General features: G+C 32.9%; 1 protein-coding gene across 1 annotated transcript; it reads left to right on the forward strand.

Annotated features, from left to right (window-relative positions):
- On the forward strand, positions 1-9694 carry LOC114299810 (uncharacterized). The gene is made up of 3 exons (XM_082888882.1): positions 1-115; positions 2957-4948; positions 9477-9694. The coding sequence occupies exons 1-3, from the start codon at positions 1-3 to the stop codon at positions 9692-9694; spliced, it is 2325 nt and encodes a 774-aa protein (XP_082745008.1).
- Positions 9695-19220: the final 9526 nt, after the last annotated feature.

Below are 19220 nucleotides of genomic sequence, written 5' to 3' on the forward strand. Positions count from 1 at the left end.
ATGGTGTTGGAGTCCTCGGTTTGTCTTCTCTTCAAAAAAATAACTGCGGCTCTTAGAATGCTTGCTTATGGAGCAGCAGCTGATTTTATGGATGAATACTTGAGGATTGGAGAAAGTACTGCAATGAAAAGCCTAAAGAAATTTGTGAAAGCAGTGGTTGCAATTTTTTCTGATGAGTACTTGAGGTCACCGAACAACAACGACATTGCTAGACTCCTAATAGTTAGACCTAATTTTTATTAAATTCTATTGAAAATAAGTCTTGATAAAATTGTCGTTAAAAATAAGTTTTTTGTAACAATTTTTTATATATGTCGCTAAAAATTGACAATTAATGGCTTTTTTGTCATTATTTTTATGAATTATAGCTAAAATTTATAATTAGTGACTTTTTTTATGACAAATTTTTTTCATAGGACCTATTAGATAATAAGACTACTTATTAGGATCTACACGTAAGTACCCCATAATATAATTGCACTAGGCTCCCTTTGAGTTTTAATTTACATAATAATTAACCTCTTTTTCATTTCTAGATTGTTAGTTATATGGTTGGAAAAATAATATTATCATTTGTTTTATACTGAAATATATATTTTATCATTTGGAAAAATAATATTATCATTTGTTTTATACTGAAATATATATTTTATCATAATTATCATTATGTCTTCACACATCTACATTAGTTTTAGACTCTTTAACTTTACTAAAAGGAAAATCGATGTAATTATACCAAAATTATATAATTTGTATTTTCTCTGAATATTAGAGGAAGTTATAGTTGGCTTTGTTTATCCTTATTTTTAATCTTGCAGCCTTTAAAACGTTTTATCATATTTATATGTTACAACATTACATGTTCCTCCCATAATATTTATCTTGAATCGTTGATTAGAAATCAAAAGGTTTTTCATCAGCATGCTCTTCTAAATTAGACATTTATGTGGAAAATACTAACGCGTATTGCTATAACATTGTTTACAATTGAAATTAGAATAAAAGTATTTTAGAAATATGTGAAAAAATTAAAAACAAATTTTAAACTGGTAGTATTTCAGACTCTTCCTTTTTCTTTTTCTTTTTCTTTTTCTTTTTTTTTCTTTTTTTTTTGGGGTCTTTTTCATACTCTTCCATTTTCTCTTCCTTTCTCTTTTTCTTTTTCCTTCTTTTTTTTTTTTTTGTTTTTTTGTTGTTGGTCTTTTTCTCTTACCCTATAAGCACCTGTTAGTAGACCAATAATATATTTAGGAATGTGAATAGATATATGGTAAAAATTAGGGGCATTTACATACAAATCCTAATTTATGAACTTATATCTCATTAAGTCTTAACTAATTTTTTTAAAATCTTCAAGTCCCATTAAATTTTTAATAGCCAGAATTATCTTTTAAATAATGATTGTTCATCATTTATGATTATCTATAAAGGAACATGATGATTTAACATATATTTTAATTTTCAAAACTTTAAAATATCAACTTTCAAATTGTAAAAACTAAAAAAAATTATGTGCAAAAAAAAAAAAAATTGAAAAAACTGAATTTTTTTGTGCAAAACTAAAAATTTTGTGTCCATAAAAGAGCATGATGATAGAACATTGATGTACAAAACTGAAAAAAAATAAAAAATAAAAAACTTTAAAAATAAAAAACTGATAATGTTCTCAGTTTAAAAATTGAAAAAAAACTGATAATATTCTCGGTTTTATTAGATAGTTGAATCAAACAAATAAATAGAAGGGTAAAAACGTTTAATCTCATGCTCTATTTTTTTTCATAAGTTAGTGAAATAATTATCTGAAACATCATTATGCAAAATTGATAATATTTTTAGTCTTAAAAATTAAAAAAAAAAACTGATAACATTCTTAATTTTATTAAATAAGACTTATTAATTTAAAAAATGTTAGATAAAATCTGAATTATCATAACTTTTATAAATATGACTTTTAGATAATTAACGCCAAAGAGTACAAAGAGGCATGAGAATAAAATGATAAATTACATCTTAATAGTTGAATTTAATTCTATGTTAAGTATCTGAGTTATCATAACTTCTATAAATATGACTTTTAGATAATTAACACTACAGAGTACAAAGAGGCGTGAGAATAAAATTAATTACACAACTTGTTCTTGTCACTTGAATCTTGCAGTCTAAATGCCTTACGTGGTAGTGTAAGTATCTTGTAACTGGATATTAAAGGAATGAGAGATAAAAGAAACTATAAATTACATCTTAATAGTTGAATTTAATTCTTATCAAACTTTATGAAAAATAAGTTTTAATAAAATTGTCATTACAAATAATTTTTTGTGACGATTTTTTACATGTCGCTAAAAATTGACAATTAGTGACTTTTTTTGTCAGAGTTTTTATAAATTGTCACTAAAACTTACAATACCTTTTTATGACGAATTTTTCAAACTGTCACTAAAAATTAAAAATTAACAATTAGTGATGATTGTGACAATTTTTTTTGTGACGATTAAAAATTAGTGATTTTTTTGTGATGATTAATCACTCAAAATTAAAAATTAATCACTTTTTTTGTGACGATTTTTTAAACTGTCACTAAAACTTATAATTAGTAATTTTTTTGTGTAAAAATTTTCAAACTATCGTTTAAAATTAACAATTAGTGACATTTTTTAATAGTGTTTGATGAAAAAAGTCATTAATTATCATAGGACTTATTGGATAATAAATCCACCTATTAAGACCTATACGTAAGTCCTCGTGAAATAAAAAGTATACCTACGAGGTAAATAACAAATTATGTGGATGCAACTATTCTAGTGGTAGATATAACTCTACCCAAAGGAAGTAAAAAAAAATAATTGTACGAGCTAAAATATTTTTGGTTGGTGTTAGTTACTAGTGTGGAATGCCTTAATTAATATTTTTTTTTATCAAAGATTTTTTAATGGCTTTTGTTTTTACATTCTAACAGGTTTAATACCAGAGGAGATTGGTGAACTTCGAAATATGAGGAGGTTATCACTTTCTGTTAATAACTTTATGGGTCCCATTCCAACATCAATCTTTAATATCTCATCATTGGAGATATTGTCACTTGCAGCAAATCAATTGTTAGGCAATCTTCCTTCAAATACAGGACTTTGGCTACCCAATCTCAATACCCTCTATCTTGGAGGAAATAAACTCGGTGGAGTTATTCCTGATTCAATCTCAAATGCTTCTAAACTCATTACTTTAGACCTCAGTGAAAATGCATTTATGGGTTTGATTCCAAAAGCTCTAGGTAATTTACAACTACTCGAATTCCTCAACCTGGCAAAAAACAATTTGAGATCATCTCCCGAATTGAGCTTTGTCACTTCCTTTGCAAATTGCAAACAATTAAAAGAACTTGGGATAAGTTTCAATCCTCTAAATGGCATTCTTCCAACAACCATTGGAAATCTCTCAGCTTCCCTCGAGAACATTTATGTAGATTCTTGTGGAATCAAAGGCAACATTCCTAGTGAAATTGGTAATTTAAGTAATTTGGCATTCTTGCGTCTACAGCAAAATAATTTGATCGGATCCATTCCCTCAACAGTCAAAGTGTTGGGAAAGCTTCAAATATTGTATATTTCCAACAACAGACTGCAAGGGTCTATGCCAGACGATTTATGTAATTTCAAGAACATGGGTGATCTACGATTGAACCGTAATGAACTTTCCGGATTGATTCCTGAATGTTTGGGGAATATTACATCTCTAAGATATCTCTACCTCGACTCCAACAAATTATCTTCTAGCATACCTACAAGCTTGAGGAATCTCAAAGATATCTTGGAAATTAATATGTCCACAAATTCTTTAAATGGCAATCTGCCACTGGAGCTTGGGAATTTGAAGGTTGCAATACTTATAGATTTGTCAATGAATCAATTCATAGGCGAAATCCCAAGCATAATTACAGGTTTGCAAAACTTGGTTAATCTTTCATTGGCGTACAACAGGTTACAAGGGCCTATACCTGACTCATTTGGCAACATGGTGAGCTTGAAATTCTTAGATTTATCCCATAATAACCTCTCTGGTGTGATCCCCAAGTCGTTAGAGACACTGTCTCATCTTTCATATCTCAACGTTTCTTTCAACAAGTTAAGAGGACAAATTCCAATTGGGGGACCTTTTGCAAACTTCACAATTCAATCTTTCATGTCGAATGAAGCATTATGTGGTGCACCAAAGTTTCAAGTCCCACCATGTCATATTGGTTCCCCTAATCATTTGAGGAAAAAAAGAGTGGCTCTAGTTTTATATATTTTGTTGCCTATTGCATTCATACTACTTGCCACAACCTTTGTATTCTTGTTGACAAGATCCCGAAAAAGAAACAAAACTCCAGCCAATTATGATCTCTTACCAACAACAACACCTCCAAGAATCACATACCAACAACTTTTCCAAGCAACTAACGGGTTTAGTAAGAGCAACTTGCTTGGTATGGGAAGCTTTGGTTCAGTATACAAAGCTATCCTTGAAGATGCCACAATTTTGGCCATAAAGGTATTCAACTTGGAAGTAGAAGCTGCATTCAAGAGTTTCGACATAGAATGCGAGATAATGCGAAGCATTCGTCATCGCAATCTTGTTAAGGTCATTAGCAACTGCTCCAACCTTGATTTCAAAGCTTTGGAATTCGAATATATGCCTAATGGGAGTCTTGAAAAATGGTTGTATTCTTACAACTATTTCTTAGATATGTTACAGAGGTTAGACATAATGATAGATGTGGCATGTGCTTTGGAGTATCTTCACCATGCCTATTCAACGTCGTTGGTTCACTGTGATTTGAAACCCAGGAATATCCTATTGGACAAAGATATGGTTGCACATGTCAGTGATTTTGGCATTGCAAAATTATTAGATCTGGGGGAGAGTGTCATACATACAAAGACTATAGCGACATTTGGATATATTGCACCAGGTGACTTCCAACTTTTAATTTATATTCACTTTTTTTTTTTTTTTTGTGAGTGTGTGTGTGTGTGTTTTCTATATATGTTTCCAGTTTATATATATAATCATGTACTTCTCATATAATACCACAAAATTTCAAACTAATTTCTATCAAGTTTTTTTTATAAAAAAAGATCTCTATTAAGTAATATAAAAAATACAATAAGCCTTGCAATTTTGATATAAATATATTGACCTCCCCTTTAATAATAGAAAAATTACTTTTTGCCCTTACAAATTATATTTTTTTTTTATTTCTCAAATTTAACATTAATATAATCAGCGAAGTGGCAATCTTGAAAGTATTAACATCACAAACTTCTCTGCAAAGCTCGATTCGGGTTGGATTCGCATCTAATAAACTCATAGCCTCACTGAAAATAAATTGCGAATAAAATTACAACTCAAAGGAGTTTTGTCAAACGGGGTTGCCAAAAATAAAAACCTAACAATAAACTTTGTGGCTTGACTAGTTAAAAATGAGTAATACTCATGGATTAAAATGAATTTGCAATACAAGCATTAGCATCAAGTTCTACATTTTTCTACAATCAAAGTACTCAACAACCCAAAGCAGAAAGTGGAGGATATATAAAATTAAAGAACCACAAATTTAAAGATTGAGTTCAGAACAGAAAGTTATAGGTATGACATATCCTTCTTCAATTACCTAATATCAATGGCCATAACCACATGATTGCTTCTCTTTGGTGAAAGAATGTAATTTGGAGAATGGACCTATTAAGAAATGGAAATACAACATTACTCTTCAAGTTGTTGTATATACTCAACATACATATGTAAACCTATAGAAAATAAGGAAGCTACAAAGTTCCAACCTGACTGCAAATTTCACAGGTGATATCGCCTTTCTTGTTGCACCATCTTTCAATGCACTTCCTATGAGCAAACTACATGGTAGAGACAAAAATCTTAGAAGACATTCATAAATCTCAAACCTAACAACTAACTCTAGAATGCCCATATATCTTTTGATTATGCAGATTAGTAAATTATGTGACCCATCCAAATGTTGAAATAAAAATGCAAGATGAAAGCTCACCAACCAATTACAAGAATATATTAATACACACGCACACACATATATCGAAACTTGTAAACAAGGAAAATACTAAGAGAAGCACCCTTGATAACTATATAATTAACATGAATTGAAAGAAATATCTCAAATGACAGCATAGAAGGTGCAAAGAACATACACTGATAATGAAGAAAATCCAAAATACAGAAGTCTAGCACATTGATGGAAAATAAAATATGAAATTTAAATCGAAAAAAGTAAATATATTAGTCATTGTATACATTACACAACACGGAATTGACAATTAGAAAAGTAACTCCCACACTATTAGCAGAAGTACAAAACAGAGAGAGATAGAGAGAGACACACACACATACAGAGAAAGAGAGAGAGGGACAAAGAGAAAGAAGACTTGAATGTAAGCTAGAGACGAGACAATGGTGATGTGCGACTGTGATTTGCGGTGGTGGCGATGTACGACTTGCACAGCGGTGAGCGATAGTAAGATGAGCGGATCGCGGTGAGGCGAGGTGAGGTTTGGTGGTGTTTGATTTTGTGTGTGTGTGTGTGTGTGAGAGAGAGAGAGAGAGAGAGAGAGAGAGAACAAATGGGAACCTATTTGTATTCCAAACAGATTGATACAAAAAAATAATAATAATAAATAAAAGTAATGGAGCTAATCTGAAAATTTTCCCTAGAAAATTTAATACACCATTTGCTGACTAAACTATTTTGGTCACTGAAAAGAAAAACATTTTTCAAATATATGATTATTGATCATTTTACACAATTCGCGACTAAACATTTTGGTCGCCAATTAATTTTATAAATCCCTCCAAAATTTGAAAAGTCTCCCTCCAAATATTTTAGTTCTTTGGCGACTAAAATAATTTTTAGTCGCTGAAAATATATTTTTGTCGACCAAACTTTTGGTCGCCAAAGATAAAAAGTAAATTTTTGTTTTTCATTTGGCGACTAAATAATTTTAGTAGCCAAAACTAACATTACAACAACTAAAATAATTTTTAGTTGCTGAAAATATATTTTTGGCGACCAAACGTTTGGTCGCCAAAGATAAAAAGTAAAATTTTGTTTTCCATTCGGCGATTACATAATTTTAGTAGCCAAAACTAATTATAAAGCGACTAAAACATTTTTTTAGTCGCCAATAATCAATATACCCCAACTAAAAAAAATTAGTAGTTAAATATTATACTTTTGCCGACTAATATAATTTTTGTTTGCCAATTCCATAACTTTTGGCGACTAAATTTTTTTTAGTTGCCAAAACTGCAATTTGTTGTAGTGTTATAAGTATTGTTGGATTTAATCTCACATCGCCAATCTAAGATACCTAAGAGCAACTTTATCAAACTTGGTAGACAGCTTCTCAAGCTAAACAAGCCAGATGAACTCCAAAAAACCAAGCGCATCAATCTCGCTACAAGCGCGCCAAAATTTGAGGATGCTACAGTAGCTCGTTACAACAAATGAGCCACTATTCATCGTTATTCATTTTTTTTTTTTTTTTTCCCGCCAAACTCTACCCTCTTCCTCTTCCGCGCCAAAACTACATAACGGCAACCACTCCACAGCATTTGCTTTCACCATATTTGAAACTCAGGCTCTCTCTCTCTCTCTTTGTGTTGTACTCTAGATTTGGATTAGATTGGATGAATTGGGGTCTGTAATTTTATTTGAGAACCAGCAATGGCTCTTTGATTGAATTAAGTTGTTTGAACATCTTTGAAAATTTGTATGCACAAAATTCTTGTATCACAACTATTTGATAAATTGCCTCAATGAAAGTGAATGCATATGTTGATATTTTAAAGCTTAGATTACGTGTATATTTTTAAAATCTTCAAAATTGGGTAAAGAAAATTTCTATCATACTGAGAAAGAACATATATAGTTTGTGATCTTTATGGTTTTTCTTGATACACATTGTATACAACTATGATATAATTTTAAGATTTTTGTTGAGTAATTAGTGCATAAAATTAATTTGCCCCATTGTCTGACACTGTTTAGTTAAAAGTGATCAAGTGTGAAATGTATTGTTGATTGTTCATGTCATTGAATATAACTCTCAGAGAGAGGATAGATAAAGGTGAATTACTATGAGAACAAGTAGAAAAAATAAAAGGGAAGTGTGTTCAAGTTAGACAACAAATTGAGCCAAAACCAAATGTTTAGCCCTTTATGTTTGTTACCTTCTGTATATCTAATTAAGGCATTGAAACTTTTTTGTTGTCTGAAATCTCAAGCATATAAAGCTAATGTTCTTGATGTGTATAGACAAATGAAAGTAAAGAGAAAGATAAAATCCTCTCGTGTCAAAGGAACAAGAAATGGTCATCCCCAGCTTTTTTTTAGTTATAATTAAGTCATCCTACCTCTGCCTATTGTTTAATCTTCAACTTCACTTTTTGGTCTCTATTTTGTTTAAGTGGAATAGAAAGGAAGTAGTGCTTTAAGATTTTAATCTTTCTCAACATACCATTTTAGAGTATAACATTATGGATAAGGTTTAGAAGGTGTGAAGTGTGGTGAACGTGCTAGTTTTCTAATGGATGTTTTGCTGCTATGGTGTGGTGTATCACTGATTTCCTACACAATCTAGAGGGCATTTTCTGGCTTGTTGGGAGTTGGCTGTGTTGGTGCCTTACCAACACTTTTTTTCCAACCTTGTTTGCAGTTTTTGCTAGCATTCGATTGGGTAGTTACTTCTATATTAACTCTGTTAGGATGTTAGCTTAGCTACCTATGATGCTTCCTTATATTAAGCTTTTGTTATGTAATTTTGTTTACATAATAAAATCTTCCTTTTGCCTTTCAAAAAAGAAAAAAATTCAAATTTTAGTAAACAATTATCAAAACACTCCTCCAAGTTCAACTATTTACTCAAACTTATATCAACTTGAGTTTTACTCAAAGGGAGACTCAAATTCTTCACTCAAATTCATATCAAATTTAATTTTTGTAACAAAAAAAAACTGTTAACTCCTCTTATTTAATCCAATGAAAACTTAACACATGTGCTCTTTTCCCCAAATTTGAGTTAAGGGTTGGAGGTGGTCTTAGTAGGCTTCATTGAATTGATTTTATTTTATACGAAACTGCTAACTTACTGTCTTGTTGGGATGGATTCAATCTGAAATTTTTCACTCTATCTTGAACGATGGATTCATTCTGATTTGATTCACTTTATCTTGTAGGATGGATTCAAGTGGAGACCCCTTCCTTACCAATCTTTTACAAGAGGGCTCCAACTTTGACAATCAATTTATGAAGTCTCAATATCTGAACCAAGTTAGTCAAGGTGCTGGCCAAGAATCTTAGATTTCAACCAAAAAAGAATCTGCTACGAAAAAGTCACACAGTGGCAACTTTTCTAAAGAAGAAGACAATTTGCTTATACCAGCTTGGCTTAATACTAGCTTGGATGCAGTGCATGGAAATGAGCAAAAAAGTAAGACATTCTGGAGGAGAGTTGGGGAGTACTTCCACGAGTACGGAACATTTATTAGTGAATGTACTGATAATTCTTTGATGAACCGGTGGTCAATCATTCAACTTGGAACCAATAAGTTTTGTGGGCACTTTGCTCAAATTGAATCAATGCGTGAAAGCGGTGTGAATGAGCAAGACAATGTATCAATTACATAGATATTTAAACATTTACCATTCAATATATTTTAAAATTTTGATATATATATTGTTAGACAATCTTCATTGTATTTGGAAAAATAAATTCTGTTGTGTACTTAACAACAAATAGAATACAAAAGAAATAAAGGAAATGAGAGAATTTGTTTGATTACAAAAATCAAACCAATAAAAATAAAATAAAAATAAATAAAATAGATTTTTATTTTGTTACAAAAACAAATTCAAAATCTGATTTAAATAAATAAATAAAAACCAGAAAATAAATATAAACAACTTACTTGATTAATTTCTTGAATAATATTCTGAGCAAGTTCAGTGTTCGACACTGTGTCCTTAAGACAGATTTGTCATCTCCACGGTGCTTTCAGAATATGGACGTCTATCTCCTAGGATAAAATGATCAATCAACGAAAAATAACAGCACTATAAATTTTCCGTTTAACGAGCACACTTAGTGTATATACTCTTTCTCACAAAAAAATAATGGAATAAATACAGCAAAATGTAGAGATGAATTGCAGAAGAGATGAAAGAAAATTGGAGTGAAGAAACAAATGAGAGACTTGTCTATTTATAGGAGAATTTATGGCTGTTAGGTTTGAATTAAACAGGTACAAAACCTGTTTGAACAGGTATGATACCTGTTCAGTTTGAATAAATAGATACAAATCTGTTGGGTTCAAATTTGAACAGATAAAAAATCGTAGGGACCTGTTTGGATGTAGGGAAAAATTAGAACAGAATATTTTCGGAATTAATTTGAATTCTGGACAGTTGGACAGATTTTATTTGAAAAAATAAAATTAAAACCAAATGTTTTTGGCCCAAAAAGATTAGTATTGGGCCGAACAAGCGTAATCCAACCACACACCACGCACCCGCGCCTAGGCCTAGGCCCAGCCCAGCCCGATCGTGTGTGGTGATTTTTGGGTCCAATGGGTCTAGCCAATTTTGCCCATAACCTCCCTCTCTACAAAACTTGGGTACCCCTTGGGGCACACCCCAAGTTCCAATCCCATGCCTCATAAACCCACTCAAAACTTCCCACCAAATCAATGTGGGACAAGCCATTTTTCAAACCTTTTAGGATTTTCCACCAAAACTTCATTTCCATGGAGCACAATTTGGCTTCAATTTCCCATTCACTCGATAATGGTTTTGAGCAACCAAATATACCACGTGAATCACAACGCGGCATAGAACGCGTTACCACTTAGATCCGCCAACTTTGGCGTACGGGTTCCACCTAAATAATAGACCAAAGTTAGGAAAAATTCTATTTTTACCTAGAATTTCCAAACCATTTCTAACAATCCCCCACATGAATGAAATTTGATTACAACGGAAATGCAACAATATGCAGAATTTGTCGAAAGAGTATAAATCGAAAATATCTTGCATCAGGATAGGTAGCTTTCGGCCTTGAACCATCCCTAGTGATAACCTATCGGACTTACTAGCTAACCAATGAACGCGATGCCTTGAATTGTTCAGCCATCTGTGTAAGCCAAGATAATAGATTTCACACAAAATATCTTCTAACACATCGAGGTTCTCACTGTTGTGTTCATTTTGGCCTTGAACGTGGTTTTGATGAGTGCTTCTAGAGATTTTAACCTCTTCATTCTCATAGAACTGGCCCCAGTTCAACACTCATATAGGTGATTCTTATTGTGAGTATCTTCTTATACTCGTCTTGATTTTTATGCCTAAATCAAGATATAAGTAATCACTAAAAGCTAAGCTTATCCTTAGACCCCTGCATACAACACATGTTGCAGATATCACTCTCACCATAGGAGTGGGTAAGGAAATTTTAATCCCTTGGTGATTTCTGGTGAGCCACACATAACTTAGTTGTTCCTTTGAGCTTAGTTCTTGGGATCTCCAGTCATATAAGTAAGGTTACCATTATGATGACTCCTATGTAATATGCGTTAATCCCATCCCCTTGGATGAACTATACACTTGCTCTTTAGTCAAACATTTTGTTAACGGATATGCAATATTCTCTTTAGATTTTATATAATCTATTGAGATTATTCCATTTGACAACAATTGCCTTACGGTATTATGTCGACGACGAATATGTCGTGACTTACTGTTATACATATGATTCTGTGCCCTGTCTATTGCAGATTGACTATCACAATGAATGCAAATAGCTGGCACAGGTTTTGGCCACATTGGAATATCTTCTAAGAAGTAGCGAAGCCATTTTGCTTCTTCTCCTGCTTTGTCCAAAGCAATAAATTCAGATTCCATTGTGGATCGTGCGATACATGTTTGTTTCGTGGATTTCCAAGAATCAGCAGCGCCTCCCAGAGTAAAGACATATCCACTAGTGGATTTTGAATCTTTAATATCCGATATCCAATTGGCATCACAATAACCTTCGAGTACTGTTGGATATCGAGTAAAGTTCAAACCATGTTCACGGGTAAATCTCAGATATCTAAGAACCCGAATGATTGCTTTCCAATGGTCTTCTCCGGGATTACTAGTGTACCTACTCAATTTACTGACTGCATAAGTTATGTCAGGACGAGTACAATTTATTAGGTACATTAAGCTTCCAATGATTTAGGAGTATTTTAACTGAGATACCGCATCACCTTTATTTTTTGATAAATAAAGACTGATGTCTACAGGTGTTCTAGCTAAATTCATATCATCCTTAATAAATTTATCAAGAATTTTCTCAATATAATGTGATTGAGATAATACGTATCCGTCAGATGTTTTAGTAATTTTCATTCCTAATATAACATCTGCGGCTCCCATATCTTTCATGTCAAATCTTTTGTTAAGCATTTGCTTAGTTGATTTGATCATGTTTTGACTGCTTTCAATGGTAAGCATGTCATCCACATAAAGACAAACTATGACATATCCTTGGTCAGTGTTTTTAACATAGACGCGTTTGTTACATTTGTTTATCTTAAACCCATTAGTAAGCATTGCATGATCAATTTTTTCATGCCATTGCTTAGGTGCTTGTTTTAATCCATAAGGAGATTTTACAAGCCGACAAACTTTTTTTTCTTGCCCTGACACTACAAACCCTTCGAGTTGCTCCATATAGATCTCTTTATTTAGATCACCGTTTAAGAAAGCTGTCTTAACATCCGTTTGATGTATCTCTAAATTAAACAACGCTGCTATAGCAATAAGCATGCGAATGGATGTTATTCTTGTCACAGGGGAATACGTGTCAAAATAGTCCAGACCTTCCTTTTGTCTGTAACCTTTTACTACAAGTCTTGCTTTATACTTGTCTATTGAACCATCTGCTTTCATTTTTCTCTTGAATATCCACTTATATCCAAGAGGTTTAGAATCAGTTGGAAGATCCACCAATTCCCACGTATGGTTTTGTTTAATGGATTCAATTTCATTATTAACAGCTTATTTTCACAAAGGTGCTTCAGGACCTGTCATTGCTTCCTTAAAGCTTTGAGGTTCATTTTCTAACAGGTATGTTAGAAAATCTGGACCAGAGGATTTTGATGTTCTCACTCTCTTACTTCGTCTTGGTTCATCATCAGTTAAATCCTACTGGTCGAGACCATTACTAGTCTCTTTTGTTTGATTGTCATTAGTCTCTTGACTTTGTGTACAATCATAAGTTCTTTTCTGTGAACTTAATTCCTGTCCTTTCGTGTAAGGAAAGACATGTTCAAAAAACACAGCATTCCTTGACTCTATAATAGTGTTCATATTTATTTCAGGTATTTTTGACTTATAAGTCAGAAACTTATATGCACTACTATTCTAAGCATAACCAATAAATACACAATCTACTGTTTTTGTTCCAATCTTAATCTTTTTAGGAACAGGAACTTCAACTTTTTCCAAACACCCCCACACTTTTAAGTATTTGTAGGAAGACAGTTAACCTTTCCACAATTCATAAGGAGTGCTGTTGGTTTTCTTGTGGGGTATTCTGTTAAGAATATAATTAGCAGACAATATTGTTTCCCCCCACAAGTTCTGTGGTAAGCCTGAACTTAGTAACATAGCATTCATCATTTCTGTTAGGGTTCTATTCTTCCTTTCAGCAATTTCTTTTTGTTGAGGAGAATAGGGTGCTGTAGTTTGGTGAATAATGCCATGTTATGCACAAAATTCATTTAATGGTGCATCATATTCACCACCCCTATCACTTCTAACCATTTTAATGATTTTTCCAAGTTGATTTTTAACTTCTGTTTTGTAGAGTTTAAACATTTCTAAGGCTTCATCTTTACTTCTAAGTAAGTATACATAATAATATTTTGTGCAATCATCGATAAATGTTATGAAATATTTTTTACCTCCTCTAGTTTGAACAAATTTAAGATCACATACATCAGTATGAATTAATTCTAGAGGTTCGATTTTTCTTTCAACCGATTTAAATGGAGCCTTAGTTAGTTTCGTTTATACACAAATCTCACATTTATGATTAGGATCAATTTCAAACTTTGGTATATAATCCAAACCAACTAATCTACGCAAAGCATCAAAATTTACATGTCCTGCCATAAATTTGACTCAAGAATATAAGCAAAAGATGTGTTATTCTTATTAATAGCAACTTTTGGTACAATTGTCATTACATTCAATTTGAAAAGACCATCACTCATGTATCCCTTACCAACATATATACCACTCTTTGTTAATACAAATTTATTAGACTCAAAGACAAGCCTAAAACCATTTTTACTTAACAAAGAACCAGAAACCAAATTCTTCTGGATGTTAGGTACATGCAGTACGTTGTTGAGGGTGAATTCCTTCCCTGGTGTCATCTTCAAGATCACCTTTCCTTGTCCAGCCACAGTAGAAGTAAAAGAGTTTCCCATGAAAAGTTGTTCACCATTTGCAGTCTCATTGTAGGTAGTAAACATCTTCTTGTCCACACAAATATGACGAGTTGCCCCAGTGTCAACCCACCATTCCTTGGGATTTCCAACCAAATTAGCCTTAGACATCACAGCAGAGAGGTTGATGTTATTCACCCCGTCAGAGATGTAATCTAATTCTGTCACATTGGCTTGATTGGTGGTCTTCTTGCATGTACTTCCGCGATCCTTCTTAGGGTGGCGGCAATCAGAAGCTCGATGTCCAATCTTGTTACAGTTATAGCATTTTCCTTTGAACTTCTTATTGCTATTGTTGTCACCTTGTTTAGGACCATCACCAGTAAACTTCCTCTTTTTGTTATGTGGTTTATGAACTTGTTTAACCACATTAGCCTTGGACTCAATGGGATTTTTCCCATCCCCCTTTTCAGCCTTTTAGTTATCTTACTCAATTCTCAATCTTACAATCAATTCATCCATGGTCATCTCCTTGCGTTTATGTTTTAAATAATTTTTGAAATCTTTCCAAGCCGGTGGTAATTTTTCCACTAGAGCAGCGACTTGGAAAGACTCGCTAAGAGGCATACCTTCTGAATGAATATCATGCAAAATTAGTTGACAATTTTGAACTTGAGAAATTACCATTTGGAAGTCTACCATAACAAAGTCCACAAATTTACCGACAACAAATTTCTTCGTGCCGGCATGTTCTGTCTTGTATTTCTTCTCCAAAGAATCCCACAATTCTTTTGCTAACTTCAGAGGACTATAAACATTATACAGCATGTTGTCAAGACCATTGAGGATATAGTTTTTGCATAGAAAATCTGAATATTTTCAAGCATCTACAGCGGCAACAACTTGCCGATCACTTTCACCCTCTTTAAGTGTTGGAGCCTCTTCACGGAGAAACCGGGCCGAATTTAGAGTTGTAAGATAAAATAGCATCTTCTGCTGCCATCTCTTAAATTCAGTACCGTTAAATTTTTTCGATTTTTCTCCATGATTTATTGGTACTTGAACATGGTTCTGGATAGGGACTGGTGTTGGTATAACAATTGGAGTACCACTTCCAGTTGCAGTTTCAATTGCAGTAGCCATAATATGTGATTACAAAATCAGAAAAAATCAAAACACAAATTAATTTTCTAGTTACTAAAACCAGAAAATAAATTATAACACAAAATAATTTTATTTTCCTTGTTACTAAAACTAGAAAAATAAAATATCAAAATAATTTTCTATAACACATTAATATTCTGCAATTGTTAATGACACCAGTATATTACTACTAGTTGTCAAAGAAAAAGACAATATATTACTACTATCTGTCAAACAGTATATTACTATTATTTGTTTTCCAACCAGAATATCACTTTTGCGAAAACAAAGAAAATTAATTACAATGAAGACACCAAAAATAGTACGTCTTAAGATTGTTGGACAATCTTCACTGTATTTGGAAAAATAAATTTTGTTGTGTACTTAACAACAAACAGAATACAAAAGAAATAAAGGAAATGAGAGAATTTATTTGATTACAAAAATCAAACCAGTAAAAATAAAATAAAAATAAATAAAACATATTTTTATTTTGTTACAAAAAAAATCAAAATCTGATTTAAATAAATAAATAAAAACCAGAAAATAAATAAACAACTTACTTGATTAATTTCTTGACTAATATTCTGATCAAGTCCAGTGTTCGACACTATGTCCTTAAGATAGATTCGTCCTCTCCACGGTGCTTTCAGAATATGGACGTCTATCTCCCAGGATAAAATGATCAATCAACGAAAAATAGCAACACTACAAATTTTTCGTTCAACGAATACACTTAGTGTATATACTCTTTCTCACAGAAAAATAATAGAATAAATGCAGCAAAATACAGAGATGAATTGCAGAAGAGATGGACGAAAATTGGAGTGAAGAAACAAATGAGAGACTTGTCTATTTATAGGAGAATTTATGGCTGTTGGGTTTGAATTAAACAGGTGCAAAACCTGTTTGAACAGGTATGATACCTGTTCAGTTTGAATAAACAGATACAAATCTGTTGGGTTCAAATTTGAACAGATAAAAAACCGTAGGGACCTGTTTAGATGTAGGGAAAAATCGGAACAGAATATTTTCGAAATTAATTTGAATTCTAGACAGTTGGACAGATTTTATTTCAAAAAATAAAATTAAAACCAAATGTTTTTGGCCCAAAAAGATTAGTATTGGGCCGAACAAGCCCAACCCAACCACACACCACGCACTCGCGCCCAAGCCCAGGCCCAGCCCAGCCCGCCCGACCGACCGTGTGTGGTGATTTTTGGGTCCAATGGGTCTAGCCCATAACCTCCCTCTCTACAAAACTTGGGTACCCCTTGGGGCACACCCCAAGTTCCAATCTCATGCCTTATAAACCCACTCAAAACTTCCCACCAAATCAATGTGGGGCAAGCCATTTTTCAAACCTTTAGGATTTTCCACCAAAACTCCATTTCCATGGAGCACACTTTGGCTTCAGATTCCCATTCACTCGATAATGGTTTTAAGCAACCAAATATACCACGTGAATCACAACGCGACATAGAATACATTACCACTTAGACCCGCTAACTTTGGCGTACGGGTCCCACCTAAATAATAGACCAAAGTTAGGAAAAATTTTGTTTTTACCCAGAATTTCCAAACCATTTCTAACATATATATATATATATATATTCCAGATTGGCAAGGCAAAACTTATGTACCAGGAGGTTCATAACACCGTATTTCCATTCGAACATTGTTGGAATGTGTTGAGGCATCAACCAAAATGGTTTGAGACATACCAAAAGAAAAATCCAAAAAAGAGTCGAAATTCCACATCTTCACCTTCAACACCAGAGTTAGTCAATCTAGAGGAAGATGAGATCTCACGAGATACGCATATACAATTGGAGAGACCAATTGGCAAGAAGAAAGAAGAGAAAGGCTGAAAAAATTGAAGAGCCAAGATACTACAAGTTCTCTAATTGTAGACTTGCTAATTGACATGAAAGAAGAGAGAAAGAAAGGAACTGAGAAAAAAACTTGAAATGCTTGAGAAATCATATATTATTCACGTTGAAAAAGATGAATTGGAGAAATTGAAAGAAGAAGAGAGAATCATGATGATGGATACGAGTGTGATGTCCCCAATGCAACAAGAATACTATTATTAGCTCCAAATGGAAATCATTGAGAGTCGAAGAAAGAACAACATTTCCGAGTAATTTATGAAACTGTAATGTTTTTTGTAACTTTTGACTGTTAGTTTGGTAGATTTTGTTTGGATGAAATAGTTGGATACTTTTGTGCTAGTTTCATGATGTAAAAACAAGGGTTCTTTTTTGTGACTTTTGACTAAAGTAAGGTTTATGTATATTTTGTAACTTTTGCCTATATAATACATTGGCATTTTGTAAGCTTTACTTGTTGGAGTTTGGTGCTACGAGATTATTCCATTTCAAAATGAAACTGAGCTGAACTGCTATTTTTGGGTTATTTTTGCTGCTGTTTCGGATACTTTTGCCATTGTTTCAGAGCTATTTTGCTGCTGCTTCGGGGCTGCTTTGCAGCTGTTTTTGTGTTGAATTTGGGGCTGTTTTGTGGTTGTTTTTGTGCTGAATTTGGGCTTCATTTTCACCTCCAAAACCCACAAAATAATAGGATGAATTAATATGGATAATTTATAACATTTTGATCAAATGAATTCATCAAACAAAATCAAAAACATAATATAAATAAAATCATCAAAATCAATATGTCTAACAAATGACTTTCCCAAAAATCAACTTACAAGCTACAGCAATTCAAAATAAATAAATAAATTACAAGCTACAGCAAAGGTTGTAATCATGAGAACCAACCTAGTGTTTAGGTCCATTCTCATTAATTCCAGATTGGCTATAGATTTGCCTATTCCAACCTAAGATTGGCTATAGATTTGCCACAAGTGCTCAACCAAATCCGATTGGACTCAAGAATAAGTTTCTCTATCTCTTATGCGACGATGTTGTTGAATAAATTCCATGATATCAGTTGTATGTGTGCATGAGGGATGTTATCGATTTGTTCATAATCAATGTTTTGCTCTCCTCCGTCATCTCTTTCATCCTCAATGATCATGTTGTGTAGTATTATACAAGCCTTCATAATATCGTTAAGAGCCTGAAGATCCCATGGTCGTGCAGGTCCACGCACAATTGCAAAACGTGCTTAAAGCACTCCAAATGCACACTCTACATCCTTTCTATACGCCTCTTGGGCCTCAGCAAAATGTTTATTCTTTTTTCCTTGTGGACAAGGAATTGTTTTAACAAAAGTTGTCTATTGTAGATATATACCATCAACAAGGTAGTATCCCATGGTATATTCATTTCCATTAATGGTGTAATTAACTCGAGGAGCACGCTCTTGAGCAAGCTTGGTAAATACGGAAGACAGTTTTAAAACATTGAAATCATTATTAGACCCAGGTAACCCAAAAAATCTATGCCATATCCAAAGATCATATGATGCTATTGCTTCCAAAATAATTGTTGGCTCATGTGCATGGCCAGGATACATACCTTTCCATGCAGTTGGGCAATTCTTCTAGGTCCAGTGCATACAATCAATGCTCCCTAACATCCTAGGAAAACCGCGACTTTCGCTAACAG

The sequence above is a fragment of the Camellia sinensis genome, chromosome 9 (genome assembly GCF_055761805.1).
Source record: "Camellia sinensis isolate YWXY chromosome 9, ASM5576180v1, whole genome shotgun sequence".
NCBI lineage: Eukaryota > Viridiplantae > Streptophyta > Magnoliopsida > Ericales > Theaceae > Camellia > Camellia sinensis.

Bases quoted from the DNA above. Each gene is read 5' to 3' on its own strand.
- LOC114299810 (XM_082888882.1), top strand. From the start codon at position 1: ATGGTGTTGGAGTCCTCGGTTTGTCTTCTCTTCAAAAAAATAACTGCG. The intron at 116-2,956 runs GTACTGCAATGA...ACATTCTAACAG, and splicing joins ATACTTGAGGATTGGAGAAA to GTTTAATACCAGAGGAGATT. The intron at 4,949-9,476 runs GTGACTTCCAAC...GCTTGGATGCAG, and splicing joins ATTTGGATATATTGCACCAG to TGCATGGAAATGAGCAAAAA.